A 16,628-nucleotide genomic window follows, 5' to 3' on the forward strand; every position below is an offset into this window, starting at 1 on the left:
TGAATTTATGCCTTTATGGATCCTTGAAATGTTGAGCATCTTGCAGCAATACTCTGGGGCCATGTAGATGGAAAGAATAGAACAGATTTGGTAGTAATCAGTCCAAATTCACTTGAGAACCCAGGCATTACTACCCACCGTATTGGTCTCCTAATTTGAGGAAGGACATCCTTGTGATTGAGGCTTGCATTCACTGGAGTTTAGAAGGATGAGGGGGTATCTTATGGGGGTATCTTATAGAAACATATACAATTATAAAAGGACTGGACAAGCTAGATGCAGGAATTTCCCCCCCCAATGTTGGACGAGTCCAGAACCAGGGGGCATAGTCTGAGAATAAAGGGGAGGCCATTGAAGACTGTGAGAAAAAACTTTTTCACCCAGAGAGTTGTGAATTTGTGGAATTCCCTGCCACAGAGGGCATTGGAGGCCAAATCACTGGATGGATTTAAGAGAGAGTTAGATAGAGCTCTAGGGGCTAGTGGAATCAAGGGATATGGGGAAAAGGCAGGTACGGGTTATTGATTGGGGACGATCAGCCATGATCACAATGAATGGCGGTGCTGGTTCGGGCCGAATGGCCTCCTCCTGCACCTATTTTCTATGTTTCTATCTTTCGACGGCATTGAATGTCTCGTGGAGAGCTCGTGGATGCGTAACGAAACTATCTCCTTACCCTTGTCTTCAATAATAGTGGGTAGAGGAAAAAATTCCTTGAATTATATAATAATCTGCCACTACATCTAGTCAAAAGCTACCTTATAGACAGGAGGTAGAAGAATTGGTCCCATAGAAGAGGGACAGAAGATTGGGCTGGATCTCTGGAGAGAGATTACTGCTAGAAGAGTTAAAGGGCTTTCTCACGGTGCAACCTGAAGCAAGACTTAACAAGAGTTTAACATCTGCGATAGCAGTACGGCATTCGTGGACCACCGAGGACCTCCGTGGCACTAACGGCAGGTAGTCGTGTAACTTTGTACGGTCGGGAGAAAATTCAAAAAATTTTGAATTTCTCCAAGAGTGACTTGAACAGCGTTGCAACATTGTATGAACGCAGATGCCAGTGCGATATCCGTGCGATATCCGTAATGACTCTTGCGGGTACCATGGGAACTCCTGCGAACTGTAAACCCGGAAGCTTGACAGAGGGGACATAAGGCGAGTAAAAAAGGTGGTCTCAATATCGCCAATGAACCATGTGTCCATCGAGGATGTCCCACCTAATTGTCATTGTTTGAGAATCTTTTTCACAGTAAGACTTGCAGAGATGCCTCTCAGAAAAGCGCAAAGAAAGGGGTCAAAGAAAGTCAGAAAGTTTTTAGCCATGCAGGTAAATGAGGAGGAGACTCAGCAAGAGAGACAGGTGGAGAGGCAAGGGGAGATGTCAGAGATACCACTGCCTGTGGGCTCCTTGGAGCAGGGAGAGGGTGATCAAGGTGGATTTGAGATTGCCTCCCCAGTAGCTGTTGCCTCCCCAATAGCCTCAGCAGACGATAACATAAAGGGAAGATGGCAGAAGGTGAGGCCATATAACTTCAACAGGGAACAAGAGGGGGAACTGGTGGAGTGGTACCAATGCAATGAGATTCTCTATGACAAATCCAGAGAGGATTATAGAAATAGGGAGAGAAAGCGCAACCTGCTGGAGACGAAGGCTGCGGAGTATCCCGGGTGCTCATGTGAGTGGATTGTGATGCTCATGTTGGTGGCTCCACATTTTATTATATCCTGAAGTGTGATAAAGCTTTTACCTCAGCATTTTGATTGTCATTGCTTGTTTACCTCACTGCTAAATACATTTTTTTTTTACTATCAGCTTGATGTCTGCAAATCGTCATTAATACATCACTACAAGATGAATGTCTCTAATGTTATAATCCCTCTCATGCTGAAACACAAAATACCTTAATGGAGGTGATATAATCACATTTTCACTCATTTACATTTTTGAGTGTGCAGGACCCTGAAATGTTCAGCTATTTAAACGTGTTCTTCACCTCTTGGTAGAAAATGAAATAAGACAATCAGCACGGTAAATGTGATACAAAGTCTTTATTCCTATTTGACAATATAAGAAGACGAATTCTGTCACATAGTGAGAGGAGATGCATCACACAAAACATTTGTCTGTAAAAGGGCCTCGCAAACACGAAATACAACAAATGAGGCACGCGAGATTATTTAAAACACATTATATCCATCAACCTCCGCTACAAGCGTGAACTCAGGCATTTAAAGGGACAATGCAATGTTCTAAACGGCAGGTTTTGCGGACGAACATCTTATAGGAAGCACTTTTCAGAGGACAACACTAGGAAGTCAGCTTATAACATGCAGTAGTGTTCCTGTGGTCGGCTACCCATCAATATAGCTGTCCTGCCACGGCACACTCCCCAATTGTGAATTGTAGTAAGCGCAGAGATGGTCTCTTTACTCTTTCACACTGGATGTGCCCGAGTTACCTTTCAAACGCTGCAGTGAGACCATTTTCAACTTGTTCGCACCACTTCTCCAAGCACCTGGTGTTACTTCCCCTGTGTCACTGTCCACTATGTCACCGTCCTGGATGGCTGTTGCTGATCCAGCAGCTGCACCTCTCATTCGGATCAGGTTGTGCAGAACACATGCTGCATATACTTATACTCTCCACATTCTTGGGCCTCTGCTCCATTGTCTTGAGCAAGCATCTAAATCTGTTTGCCCAGATGCCAAAATAATTTTCTACTACCCTCCTGGCCCTTGACAGCCTGTAGTTGAAGATCCTCTGTTCCCTAGTTAGATTCCTCTGTGGATATGGCTTCATAATCCAGGGCCGTAGTGCAAAGGCTTCATCAGCAACCATCGCATATGGGATGTCCGGGCTGTCTTCTCCTGACAGAGGTTCTGGATCAGGCATGCCTGCTGTTCCACCTTCCATTTTCTTTCCAAGCCAGGTTTCTTTCCAAATCCGGCCATCACCAACACTTCCAGGTGTGCCCACATCCACATACAGGAAGTTGTAGTTATAATCAACCACCGCCATGAGTACAATTGAGTGGAATTTCTTGTAATTGAAATAATTTGAGCCACAGGTGGTTTACGAATTGCCACATGCTTGCCATCCAAAGCCCCACATGTGTGAGCAAAATTCCACCTGTTTTCAAACCCCAGTGCAACTCTCTTCCACGCATCTGGTGTACTGGGGCATTCCATCACTTCAGCTGAATAAAATTGGATGATCGCCTCACAGGTTTCTCGGACAATACCACAGATGCTGCTGGTGGCGACAAGAAAGTTGTAAGACAGACTTTTATAAGAATCGCCTGAGGCCAAGTAGCGGAGGGTGATTGCTATGTGCAACCCTGGTTCCAGTGCCTTTCTCATTACAGTGTCAGTCTTCTTCAGCAGAGGTCCCAAATTATTCTTTAACTCATTAAAGAGCTCGGGTGAAATTCTGACAAAGTTTTTGAATGCACTTTTATCCTCTTCGCACAGCACATTAAGCAGTTGCTCATATTGTCCAAATTGAGGTCTCCGTTGAAACATGGGCTTAACCCAGTGAGACTTCCTCTTAATTCTCTTTTTAATTAATCTCACCCTTCTGCCTTCACGCAAGCGTTTTCGATGCACATGTTGCGCTAATGCATACAGCGCGTCAATGAAAATAACAACCAGCCTGTACTCGAACCAACTTTGTATAGGCATGTCTGCAAATGAGCTAATTCTACGAACGGAGGATATTTATATAGTGTGTGAAAAAAAGTGACATCATTTGTGCCACATGATTAACTACACTACAGTCCACGATGTTCATTCACGATTAACGGGAAAGATCGGGAGATCATCCAATTTTATTCAGCTGAAGTGATGGAATGCCCCAGTACACACAGAATTTTTTATTATTCTGTATCCTCTTTTTTTTTATTTTTTTTTTTATTTCTATATTGCACTACTACGGACTGACGCAAAACTGCATTTCGTTGTACCCATACTCAGTATTTGTGCAATGACATTAAAGTTGAATTGAATTGAATTGAATTGAATTGAGACGGACAAGTCACTCGCACAAATGACAGAATTGCCGAGTACCGTGGGAACTCTTTATCTACCCCCCGTTATATCGTGCGGAACTCGTGCTGGACCACGACCACTTCACTCTTGTGACATCTTGCGTCAGGTCGCACCGTGAGAACCGGCCATTAGTTACATGAAAGTGAAACTGAAGACTGGTTCCGAAGAAGAGGAACTGAAGAAAATATATCTCAGCCAGAGATTGGCTTAGAGATTTATGGACAGGCACACGACTTATCTGAAGATTGAAAACTTCACCATAAAATCGTGAGAACAGCTATTGTATTATGCTGTAAATTTGAAAGCTGGAATGCTTTAATTTAGAACAGCTTCTTAATGAGATGCCAAGGGCGAGTGAGTGACTGGAGATCCAGGTGCTGGCCTTGGTTTGTTTTGAAGTTGAGATAAGACATATTCTTTCTGAACTGAAGTCACTCTATACTTCAAAAATATTTGGATGTTTTCTGGAAGTCCAGTTTGTTTTGGTTTGTTGTCTGATGTTTACAGAACACTCAGCAGAATGTTTATCAATCGTGACTGGAGAGAACTAAAGAGGCCCCGTTTGTCCAATTGGCAGATTTGGCAAACTGCCAAGACCTGAATAAATCCAAAGAGCAAGATGCAGCAGGTGAGTCAGAGGAGCCACAAGGTGGCGGAGAGGAGCCAAGATATCCGAAGAGAAACAAAGCTCACCGAAAAGGCCCGAGTTGTACTTCTGGAGAAATGCCAGAATGAAAGAAACAAGCTATGGAAGCGTGTTATCGATTTAATAGAGATCTAGGAGGAACTCATGTGCCTTGAAGAGAATGCTGATGAAGTAAAATCTAATCATGGACGACTAGTCAACCTCCGCCTTGAGTGCACAAAACCACAAATTATTACTGAGCCTATCACTGCCTCATGAGGAAGGCAAAGAGCGCAATCAGTGGTTTCAAAAAGCAATTGAATATCTTAACGGCCTCGTTGGCAATGTGGAGAAATGGTTAGCTGAAGTTGATCAAAGGACCGTGTGTGCTACAGCAGGAGATGCTATGCAACAAGGTGTCAAAATTGAACATGAAGTAACACCACAAGATAGTATCTCAAACATTTCAACACGAAGATCGAGACACAAGTCTAGTTCAGAAGCAAGTTCAATTTCAAGAGCCTCTGCTCGTATGGAAGCTGAAGCAACTGTGGCTGCTCTTACGCTACGAGCTGCCGTCTTGGCGAGAAAGCATGAGATAGAAGCACAGGAAGAACAGTTGGAAGAGTTGAGGAAAGAGGCCGAGGCATGTGCGGAACAGACGAACAGAGAGGTTGAGGAACAAAGGCAGTTAAAGAGAGAAAAGGAACAGTTGAAACTGGATACAAAGTTGGAAGAAACCAGGACGAAGATTGAGATACTGGAGGGCCAAGGGGTGGCTCTAAAGTATCTGAAAGGAAGAACTCTTGTATGAGAGGAAGAACTGCTCAAAGTGAGACAGCAATTGGATTAATTCCACAACCGAGGACCACCAGATTTCAAGGCTTTGAACACCCATTGGAACAGTGTTGGGCCGATAAAACCATGTCAGCAACTGGGTGCTAGACCAAAGCAAAGTACTTATGGGGCGTCAGTCGACACTCCGGACAAACCAGCAACTCAGTAGCCTTTTCTGAGGCCTGATACACAGGCTCGAGCTAGCCAAGATGGGCGGATGCCTGTTTATGATACGAAGAGGCCTCGTCAGAGGCAAACAACTAGTCATATATTTATCATCCGTTTGCGCCAAGCCAAGGATCTCAGGTGAATTCTTTGAAATGGCGAAGAATCAAGCTGAATTCAACAAGCTCATCTCTCAACAAAATCCTCTCTTCCACCCTACCACCAATAGAAATTCCTAGATATGATGGTGATCCTTTGCGGTGTGAAGCTTTCATAATGGCTTTCACGAAGTAGTAGAAATGAAAATTACTGATGAAAAATAGCGCTTATGATTTCTGGCGTATTATACAAAAGGAAATGCTGAGATACTTGTAGAAAGTTGTCCAAATAGGCCTGAAAGCCAAGGCATGTCGAGAGGCAAGAAGGTTATTTAAAGAACGATATTCATGAAGAAGGACTATGCTTGGAAAGATATTAAGTCAGAAGATGTGGAGGCATTATGTGATTTTGTGATATTTATTCGAGGTTGTTGTAGCTCGATGAAAATTCTCGACCACATGGAGATCAACCTTGTTAGTAATACTGGAACCATCATTCTAAAACTGCCCTTTGGACTTAGAGAAAAGTGGGGAGATAAAGCAGGCCCGATAGTGAAGGGGTTTCGGCCCGAAACATTGCCTATTTCCTTTGCTCCATAGATGCTACTGCACCCGCTGAGTTTCTCCACCATTTTTGTGTACCTTCCAGATAATGAAGAATCGAGTAGCCATGTTACCAGACCTGGTGGATTTCTTGGAAAGGGAAGTACGGTTCATGTTAGATCCACGCCACGGGAGTATTCAAGATCACAAACCAATTGCAACTGTCAAAGGTTCTACCTTTACTAAAACTAAATGAAGATCAGGACCTAAGGTAGGCAGTTTTGCTACCGCTATAATACCTGTGGAAACGACAGGTGGAATGAAAGATGTATCTATTATCAAGCAAAAAGGATTTTGTTTGTTATGTGATGAAGTTGGTCACGCCATAAGGTGGTGTCGAAGATTCATGAAGAAAGAATATAAAGAAAAGATGGATTTCTTAAAGGAGAAGGGAATCTGTTTTGGATGTTTGAAAAAAGGAAACATGGTTAAAGACTGTGAGAGTCCTACAAGTAAAATCATCCTGAAGCACTTCATACTGTAAAGAAGAAGCCGGAGCAAATAGAACAGGAGAAGCCAGCTACTAGTGATGCTGTCACCTCACCTCACATAACTGCTCATATTAGGGCCGGGGTAAAAACCTGTATCTTACCTATACAGGTAAGGAATAGCAAGGGGAATATAGTGTTGCAAACATATGCATTTTTGGATCATGGAAGTTTGGCTACCTTTTGTACAGAAAGCTTGATGAGAAGGTTGGACATCACAGGAGAAGAGGTTAAGATTCTATTGCGTACCATGAATGAGGAGAAATCCTGCGATAGTCATTACATTACAAGTATGGAGATAACTAGTCTGGATGAAGACAATTTTATACCAATATCTGTGGTGTTTACACGAGACCATGCCTGTTTGTCATCAAAATATACCCAGACATGAGGACTTGAGACAATGGCCTTACTTGAAGGATGTCAAGATACCTAAAATAAATTCTGGTATCGACCTACTTATCGGAACGAATGCTTTGAGGGCATTGAAACCTATACAGACTGTGAGGAGCCGTTTGCTGTGAAAACCCTACAAGGATGGGTTATCTATGGCTCCTTGAGAAGGAACAACGAAACAGGAACCAGAAGAACTACCCTGCCGCTGCTGTTAATCAAATATCTACAGGTTAATTAGAAAAGCTATTGATCAAGCAATACAATCATGACTTCAATGAAATGACCAGTAAGGAATGAGAAGAAATGTACAGGGAAGAGTTAAAGTTCTTTCATATTATGAACTACTCAGTAAAGATGATAGACAGACACCATTGTCTGGACTTACCTTTCAAACAAGAAATAGTTAGTCTGCCGAATAATCATTGTATGGCAGAGCAACGCACCCAGAATCTGAAACCCAAGTTTGGCAAGAATACCCAATTTTTCCATGAGGAATATACATCTTTCCTAAAGGATATGATTGACAATGATTATGCCAAATGGTACCAACAAATCAACTGAATCGAAGTGATGAAGAGCTTTGGTACATTCCACACCATGGGGTGTATAACTCGAAGAAAGGGACCTTGAGGGTGGTCTTTGACTGTGCTGCAGTCTTCAAAGGAACATCACTTAACTGTCAACTACTGCAAGGTCCAGACCTTAACAACTCACTCATGGGAGTTCTCATTAAATTTAGATAAGAACCGATTGCTTTGATGGCTGATATTAAAGCACTGTTTCTTCAAGTCAAAGTGTCAGAAAAACAGATTGACTACTTGCGATTCTTATGGTAGCCTGATGGGGATGCACAAGATCTTGTTGAATACCGGATGAAGGTACATCCCTTTGGAGCAGTGTCATCGCCAAGTTGTGCAAACTTTGCATTAAAGAAGACCACAGAGGACAATAAAGCTCACTTCCCAGAAGAAGTGATAACCACTGTGAAGAATAATTTCAATGTGGATGATTGCTTAAAATTCATGTCTACTGAGCAGGAAGCAATTCAAATGGTAAAACATCTGACTTCCCTCTGCAATAAGGGAGGATTCACGTTTTCCAGGTGGATCAGCAACAGTCGTGTTGTCTTCAAAAGCATTCCACCAGATGATAGCCAAAGAGACCAGGGAGTTGGACAAAGACAATCTGCCAATGGAAAGAGCATTGGGACTGCACTGGTGCATTGAAACAGATGTGTTTAAGTTCATAATCTTGATTCAAGAGCGACCATGTACTAGAAGGGGTATCCTATTGTGATTGGTTCCGTCCACGACCCTTTGGGATTTCTTGCACCATTTACACTGCCAGCCAAGTTGATTTTGCAGGATCTTTGCAAGGAAAAACTTGGATAGGATGAGAGTGTAACACAAACTTCCTCTCATGGATGGACAGAATGGTTAGCAGATCTCAGAATTCAAAGTGGACCGGTGCATGAAGCCTACAAGCTTTGGTAAGATCAGAAGTGCACAGCTGCATCATTTCTCAGATACCAGTGAAAGTGGCTACGGTACTGTTTCATATCTAAGACTGGAAAATTATAACAAAGAGGTACATGTTGTATTCTTAATGGGAAAGGTCAGAGTGGCACCATTGAAACAAATGACAATCCCCAGAATGGAACTTACTGCCGCAGTCTTAGATGTTAAAGTTGACATATTGCTGCAAAACGAACTACAGCATCAACTGGAAGAATCCATCTTCTGGACCGATAGTACTACGGTGCTTAAATACTTCAACAATGAGAACAATTGTTTCTTGACATTTGTAGCAAACAGAATCTCTTTTGTATTGGGAGCTACTAATGTTTCACAATGGAAATATGTTAACACAAAGGAAAATCCTGCGGATAAAGCTTCTAAAGACTGACAGCAGACCGCTTCTTAAGCAATAAGAGATGGATCAATGGACCAGAGTTTCTCTGTAAGCCAGACAGAGAATGGCCAAAGCTTGAGCTGGGATTTGAAATGTCTGCTAATGATCCGGAAATTAAACAAAACATCACAGTGAACGTTATTGCTAAAAATCTTATTATTCTCCCGAAGGATTTTCACGCTTCAACATTGTTGTTACGACATATTCATGAATTGATCGGACATGGAGGAAGAAGCTTCATGCTGTCAAAACGTTGGACTATATACTGGGTATCATGCCTGATGTTAAGGGTTTGGTGCATACGGTACAACTTCAGACTAAGAACAATGTTTTAATAAGACCAATAACTAGATCAGTGTCACTCGTGCTATAAGTCATACTGTGGCTCCCCCCACTGGTTCAATAGAAAGCCCTTTTCCCTTTCTTCCCCAGTCTTGAGTAGTATGTTAAGATGAAGTTACCTATGCTGTATTGCTAATAAAAGTCTTTGGATCTTAATCACCGTGCGTGAGGTAAGTCATTCCAACATGGTGTCAGAAATCTCGGACTCACTCCTTGCCTAATTCTATTGTTTTTATTTTAGTTTGTTTTTTAGTCCAGTATATGTTTTACTATGGCTGCTGCTCTCAGAAAACCAGAGACTTTGGTGTTTGATGAAGACCTCGCAGAACGGTGGCGAATATTTGAAGAAGATTTTTATCATTTACATAGACGTGGCTCACCCGGCTGCTGCTCCAGGTGTTCGTGCATCAATTCTCCTTAACCTAGCAGGCACAGAAGTTGCTCGCGTGCCAGAAGATTTCATTACGAACCAGCTAGGTTTGACCTGGCCGGTGTCCAGATTGCTCCCGCCGAAACCATCCGGGACACCGACTGCTTGCTACGCAAATTCCGACTGTTATGTGAGTTACGTACTAATTTAGTCATGGAGAGACACATTTTTTTCACGAAGCCAGAGACATGGCGAACCTGTTGAAACATATGTTATTGCTTTGAAACACATTGCCAGTCGGTGCGCCTTTGGTGATTTATGCAACAGCATAGTTCGTGACCGTCTGGTCTATGGTGTCCGCAATGATAAATTACGTGACCAGTTACTACGCGATACTGAACTTACTCTAGAGACTGCTGAAAACAGATGTCGTGTTGCTGAAATGGCTGATGCTCATGCCAAAATTTTGGGACAGTGTGGTACCTCATCCTGTCTGGAAGACCTTATGCTTGCTTCTAGAAGGTGAATGTGAAGATGGAAGAATTGCTGAAGAAGTCTGAATGCGGATATATAATGCATGCTATTTTTTGTTTTATGATATATGTTAAGCTTTTATAGCTACTTTTTTTTAATGTCTATTAGTAATTGCCTCGTTATATACGCAGAACAATTAGGGGCCAGTATGTAGTAGCCATTTAGCTTAACTCAGTATGTTATAAACTATAACCAGTTACCTTTAAATTTTATCCTCCTGTAATTATGGAGGTGGGATTTATTACATAGTTGGAGGCGTGTTTGCGGCTGGGATTCTTGCGTAGACACTAGCAGTTTTTAACTTTTAAGTTTTGAAGAAGCATGGGGGAGGTCACAGCTTTCGACCATGCATGGGTTCCACCATGCATGAGTCTGACCATATATGGAGTTTGACCATGCACAGAGTTTGACTACGTAAGATCAAAATGGACTTGAACAAGAAGAAATTTAGATGAATATCTCACTGTCTTTACTACGACAATAAAGAAACTATTAATTAAGAGACTGTGTTTTGAAGATTTATCTTACGACGGCATTCAGTCTCGTGAAGAGCTCATGGATGTGTAACAAAATTATCTCCTTACCCCTGTCTTCAATCATAGTGGCTAGAGGAAAAAATTCCTTGAACAATATAATAATCTGCCACTACATTGTCCATGGCAGCAGCACCACTCATTTCATATGTAGAAGACAGAGAAAAAAAAGATTCAAACTCCAAATGCGTTTAACAGTAACACAATGTTCACCTTTTGGTATTCTATCTTTCACCCTCCCCTCGCTCCACCAAGGCCAGCAGATATCAGTAGAAAGGTTTTACATAATAATCATTAACATTTCAGATAGCATACTTATGAAGATTATGTCATTACTGACATTCATTTCACAAATTGATATGTAGATAATGGCCAAATAGCAATTCCCATAACAAATCAAATTTCAAGAGACCAAGAAACAAAGATAACACTGAGGGAGTTTTAAAACTTTAATGTCAAACTACATATAAAAAGAAAAGAAAAATTGTACATTTAGATGCTGCCTGGTTGTATGAGTGAAAGTTTTTGTTTCAGTGAACTGTACTGCAGGGGGGGGGAGACAATAAAATGGTGTTAAGGAAATTAGATTTATACAAAAATGTCACAGGGATGTATTGTTCTACAAATATTCTTGTTGAAGTTCTAACATCTCATTTGCACAACTAATTAGAAACTGAAAATAATTAACTGTTGGTCCAAGAAAGTCTCTTCTGGAGTTTCTTCAGGATCTCAACAGAACTGTGAAAAGCCAAAAGAAAACATTAGCTGCAGTAAAATACCACAAACAAGTCAAGTTAGCCAGTCATGGCCACAAAGTAAAACAAAGCCGATGCTAGAAATCCAAAATAAAATAGAAAATACTGGAAATACTCAGCCGGTCAATGACTACCCATTACAAGTAGGATGATTTAGAGATGTGCTTTTGCTGTTAGGAATAGTCGTTAACTAAACAATTTGATGTTTGATCTATTAAGTATTTCCAGCATTTTGTGCTTTAACCAATCATATCTATATGAATATTTGAAGGCCAAATCAGTATCTTCATATAAAGCATTTTTGCTGCGTAGTTCTTATCTTTCAGAGATGTTTTTGTACAGGGTGGGGTGGGACATTGGAATGCCAAGTGGGAAACTGGCTGTTAGCATACCTGTTAAAACTGAAAGTGGAGACATTCAAGAAATAAATAGTTTGGGCTTGAGATTTTTTAACATTTTTAACTTCCCAGGTAAACCAACTAGCTTAAAATACTCTTGTTTCATCAATGCCTGAAACCTTACTGCATCTACATTTTTCCCAAATTATAAATGCACATTATAGAATATATAAAGGTTAGTAATCTACTTTTTTTTTTATTTTATTTTTTTTTATTTATTAGAAGTAGACATATTATAAAATGTAGTTACATATTATAGTAAAAAAACTTTTCATATACATCAGTCATACATTATTAAAATTTTCCATTATCAATTACTTCTGCTTCTAGTGTTTTTATTTTTTATAGAAAGAGGGAGAAAGAGAGGGTAGAAAGTTACAAAGAAAAAAGAAAAAAGAAAAAAACACAACAGAAAAACAAGGGAGGTGGAATGGGTTACCTGTAATACGTCAATGGAGATAGGTTCGTAGGCTATAAAGTATAGCTTTTCATCTGGTCCTGAGTTCAAGTTTCAGTTGGGTCCTCGTGCTGTGCCAATCTATCCCTTCAGATAGTTAATGAATGGAGCCCAAATTTTATGGAAAAGATCTTGTTTGTCCATTAAGACAAGTCTAATTCTTTCTAAGTATAGGGTCTCCGACATTTCCGTAATCCACATTTTAATTGTGGGGGTTGTAGGGCCTTTCCAAAATTTTAATATTAATTTTTTCCCGGTTATTATACTGTAGTTGAGGAAATTTCTTTGGTTTGTTGTGAGTGTTAAGCTTTGTTCTGATATTCCAAGTATTATTAATTTTGTGTCTGGGTCCAGTTTTGTATTAATAACTTCTGAAGTTATTTCAAAAATATCAGTCCAGAAATATTTAAGTTTTATACAGTTTGCAAACGTATGTGTTAAATTAGCCTCTAGATGTAGACATTTATCACAAATAGGAGAGATTTGTGGGAAGATTCTATTTAGTTTTATTTTAGAGTAGTGTAGTCTATGTAAGACCTTGAATTGTATTAAAGTATGTCTGGCATTTAATGAACATTGATGTATTTGTTGTAAATTTTCGTCCCACATATCTTTCGTGATAGGGTGACCTATTTCATTTTCCCATTTGTATCTATATGGTTCGGTCGGTGGTACGTAATCTACTTTTCTAAACTATATTTTTCAAACCCAAGCCAAAAGAAATCTTACCTTCCATCTATTTCCGCAGCTATTGCATACGACAAATGTAGTCATTGGTTCATCAGCACTGCGAGTCTGAACCTGAGAAGGCGTTAAAAGTTCTGTTAGCTGTTCCCTCTTCAAAATGTTAACAAGAAAAATCATTCAAGAAGGGCAGTAATTTAACAAAATATAAAAAGTAATTTAAAGACATTCTGCATGTAAAATTAGTGCAATTGAATCAGAAACAGATACAAGAGATATTACGGCAGCCAGCTGGTATGTGCAGCATCATCACTAGTTAGAACTGGTTACTAAGTAATTACCGTCAAATTCAATTTTATTCATAGAAACATAGTAACATAGAAAATAGGCGCAGGAGGCCGCCATTCGGCCCTTCGAGCCAGCACCGCCATTCATTGTGATCATGGCTGATCGTCCCCAATCAAATAACCCGTTCCTTCCTTCTCCAGAACTACCAGAATTACAAGTTCACATTTATTGTCACATGCACCAATTAAGGTAGTGATATTTGAGTTCCATACAAGTAAAAATGAACACAATACACGATAAGTTTAACATAAACATCCAAAACAGTGGAATCAACATTCCTCACTGTGTTGGAAGGTACTAAAGTTCAGTCATCTTCTTCCCTTGTTCAACGGTGATAGTCCGGGCTTTTGAACCCTCAGCACTGCCTCTGCTGACAGTCCGCTGTTCAAGCCCTCTCATCGGGATGATGGAAACTCCGGCATCATGACGGATCAGAACACTCCGTGGCATGGAGCTCCCGAGTCGGCCTCTTACCAGAGACCGCGGCTTCACGGTGTTAAAGTCCTCGTGGTCAGAGCACTTCCACAGCGATCCTCGGCAAAGGATCGTCGGCTCCGCGATGGTAAGTCCGCATCGCACTTGCGGCTTGAAGTTCCGGGCCAGTCTCCAGGAAAGGCCGCATAATCCAAGTTGAAAGATCACATCTCCGTCGAGGTAAGTGACTGAAAAAGGTTTCCCCCTATAATCGAGTTTGGTATTCCGACTGCGCATGCCCAGGTCAAAGGTCACTATGCATAAACAACCCTGGAAAGCAGTGGACCTTAATTTCTTCTGTTTTTTCCAGCTTCGATTTTTCTAGGTAAGAAAATACTGCTTTCAAACTATGAATCAGTTGTATTTATTGTTCCCTTGTTAAAAGCTAAGATTATTTTGTTGTTTTTATTGCTTTATGCTTTGGTGAGTGAGCGACCCCCCCCCCCCCCCGGCACCAGCGAAAGCAGAGCACCAGCCATACACACAAAGCTCTGCAGCAACTCAACCTTCTTACAGCGCCGGCTGCAAGCCCGGCCCGACACCTCTGGCCACCCCCGGACAGGGACGGGACACCCAGGAGGGGACGGGGACGACCCAGCAGCCACTCAACAGACCCAGGCCCGACACCGACCACGCGATCTCGCTCACTCACCAAAGCATAAAGCAAAAAACAATAACAAAATAATCTTAGCTTTTAACAAATGAACAATAAATACAACTATTTCATAGTTTGAAAGTAGTATTTTCTTACCTAGAAGAATCAAAGTTGGAAAAAACGGAAGAAATTAAGGTCCACTGTTTCACTGCTTTCCAGGGCTGTTTATGCATAGTGATCTTTGGCCTGGGCATGCGCAGTCGGAATAGTGAACTTGCTTATTTCCTCCGCCACATAAAACATACCGAGAAATATTAAAACATATATTTAAGACAAACTAAAAATAACAAAAAAAGTCGAAATGACACACAGGCTGCTGGCGAGGCTGCCATCGCGGCGCCACCCGGTGGTCAATAAAGGACAGCAGGGACAGAGTCACGTTTGGAAACTTGGAAACTTGGCATGTGGGGGAATTTCGTGAAGTGAGAGGAAGAGATGCTCCTCTGCCACATTATTTATTAGTGAAGGAACCTAATCAACACAGGCAGGACAGAGCCATCAGACCTGTGAAATGTACAATAGCGCCACGTGAACCTGAGGATGTTTCCTTGTATTGGACAGCTGCAGGCATAGGTACAAATAGTGTGGTCACCTGGGGGAAGACCAAGGGGATTTCTAAACCAGGCAGGTGCTTGATGGAAAATAATTTGCTGGAGTAACTCAGCGGGACAGACATCATCACCGGAGGAAAGGAATGGGTGCTGTTTCAGGTCGAGACCCTTCTTCAGACTGGTTAGGGATAAGGGGAACGGAGATATAGACGATGATGTAGAGGGATAATGAAAAATAAATGAAAGATATGCAAAAAAATAAAAATGATAAAGGAAACAGCCCATTGTTAGCTGTTTGTTGGGTGAGAATGAGAAGCTAGTGCGACTTGGGTGGAGGAGGGCCGGAGAGGGAATACTGAGGATCCATGCCATGATGATTTTACAATTGGGTCTACACGAAAATAAACAATAACAGTACCTTACAAACTCAGATTGCAAACTGCGATTTAAAATGTTATAAAAGTAATAAAAAACTAGCAAGTATAATTCTGAAGGTTAATTTCAATTACAACGTTGTTTGTCGTATGCATAGAAAGCTGCGAGTCATATAAAACGGCTTATGAATTTATGAGGATGGCTCTTTAACAATACCCCCATCATCAGTTGCTTGCAGTGCTTATCTAAAACTCTTACCTGGGTATAGGAGCAATTTTTCTTCTTACATTTGCCACACTTGAACAGGTCAGTTTCCGAGCCACTTGTCTTAGCCATTTGATGTTCTCGGATGGCTTCTTTGGTTAGAGCTTTTCGCATTTCTTTAAGCTCATCGCTTGCCATTTCCTGGAATGATTTACAACACAGCGATCATATTAGGGAAAGATTTGTGCAAGGGATGGCATTCCAGGAGATGAATTATTCAAAATGCACATTTACAATGTTGATCAAAAATGCTGCAAATTAAATACAAGTCAAACCAAAACCTGACAGACAAATGGATCTACATTTGGATAGCACCTGCCCTTTCAGGATGTCTCCAACAATTCATAGCCAATAAAAGTACATTATTTATGGAATCAACAAAGACCACATTCCAGGCAGATAATCTAGATCCTGAAAAATCCCTGGTGGAAAATATTCTTATCTTCCTTTTAGATGTTTTGCCGATCAATTTGTACACACGGCTCAATAGTTACCGACTCAGTAATTAAAAAAAAAAAAAGACTTTTTATTAGGTCATCTCAAAATTCCAAGTCAAGAGAGTTTTATTGTCATAAGTCCCAGATAGAACAATGCAATTCTTACTTACAATACAATAACCAAGGAAAAAAAGTTCAATGTGCATACACATATATATACGTACACACACACACACGTATACATTAAAAACAAACAATAACAGTGCAAAAAGACAAAA

General features: G+C 41.0%; 1 protein-coding gene across 4 annotated transcripts in view; it reads right to left on the reverse strand.

Annotated features, from left to right (window-relative positions):
• Positions 1-11,387: 11,387 nt before the first annotated feature.
• tcea1 (transcription elongation factor A1) overlaps positions 11,388-16,628 on the reverse strand; it is a 51,434-nt gene continuing 46,193 nt past the window's right edge. For 3 of the 4 annotated variants that reach the window (XM_033019730.1, XM_033019733.1, XM_033019732.1), the window contains 2 exons: positions 15,908-16,054; positions 13,250-13,363 (listed from right to left, as the gene is read on the reverse strand). In XM_033019730.1, coding sequence (XP_032875621.1) covers positions 13,265-13,363; positions 15,908-16,054 — 246 coding nt within the window. In that variant the 3' untranslated portion in view covers positions 13,250-13,264. Of the gene's footprint in view, positions 11,691-13,249; positions 13,364-15,907; positions 16,055-16,628 lie in introns of those variants that run through there. The other variant, XM_033019731.1, reaches the window with a different exon arrangement.

The sequence above is a fragment of the Amblyraja radiata genome, chromosome 4 (genome assembly GCF_010909765.2).
Source record: "Amblyraja radiata isolate CabotCenter1 chromosome 4, sAmbRad1.1.pri, whole genome shotgun sequence".
Classification (NCBI taxonomy): domain Eukaryota; kingdom Metazoa; phylum Chordata; class Chondrichthyes; order Rajiformes; family Rajidae; genus Amblyraja; species Amblyraja radiata.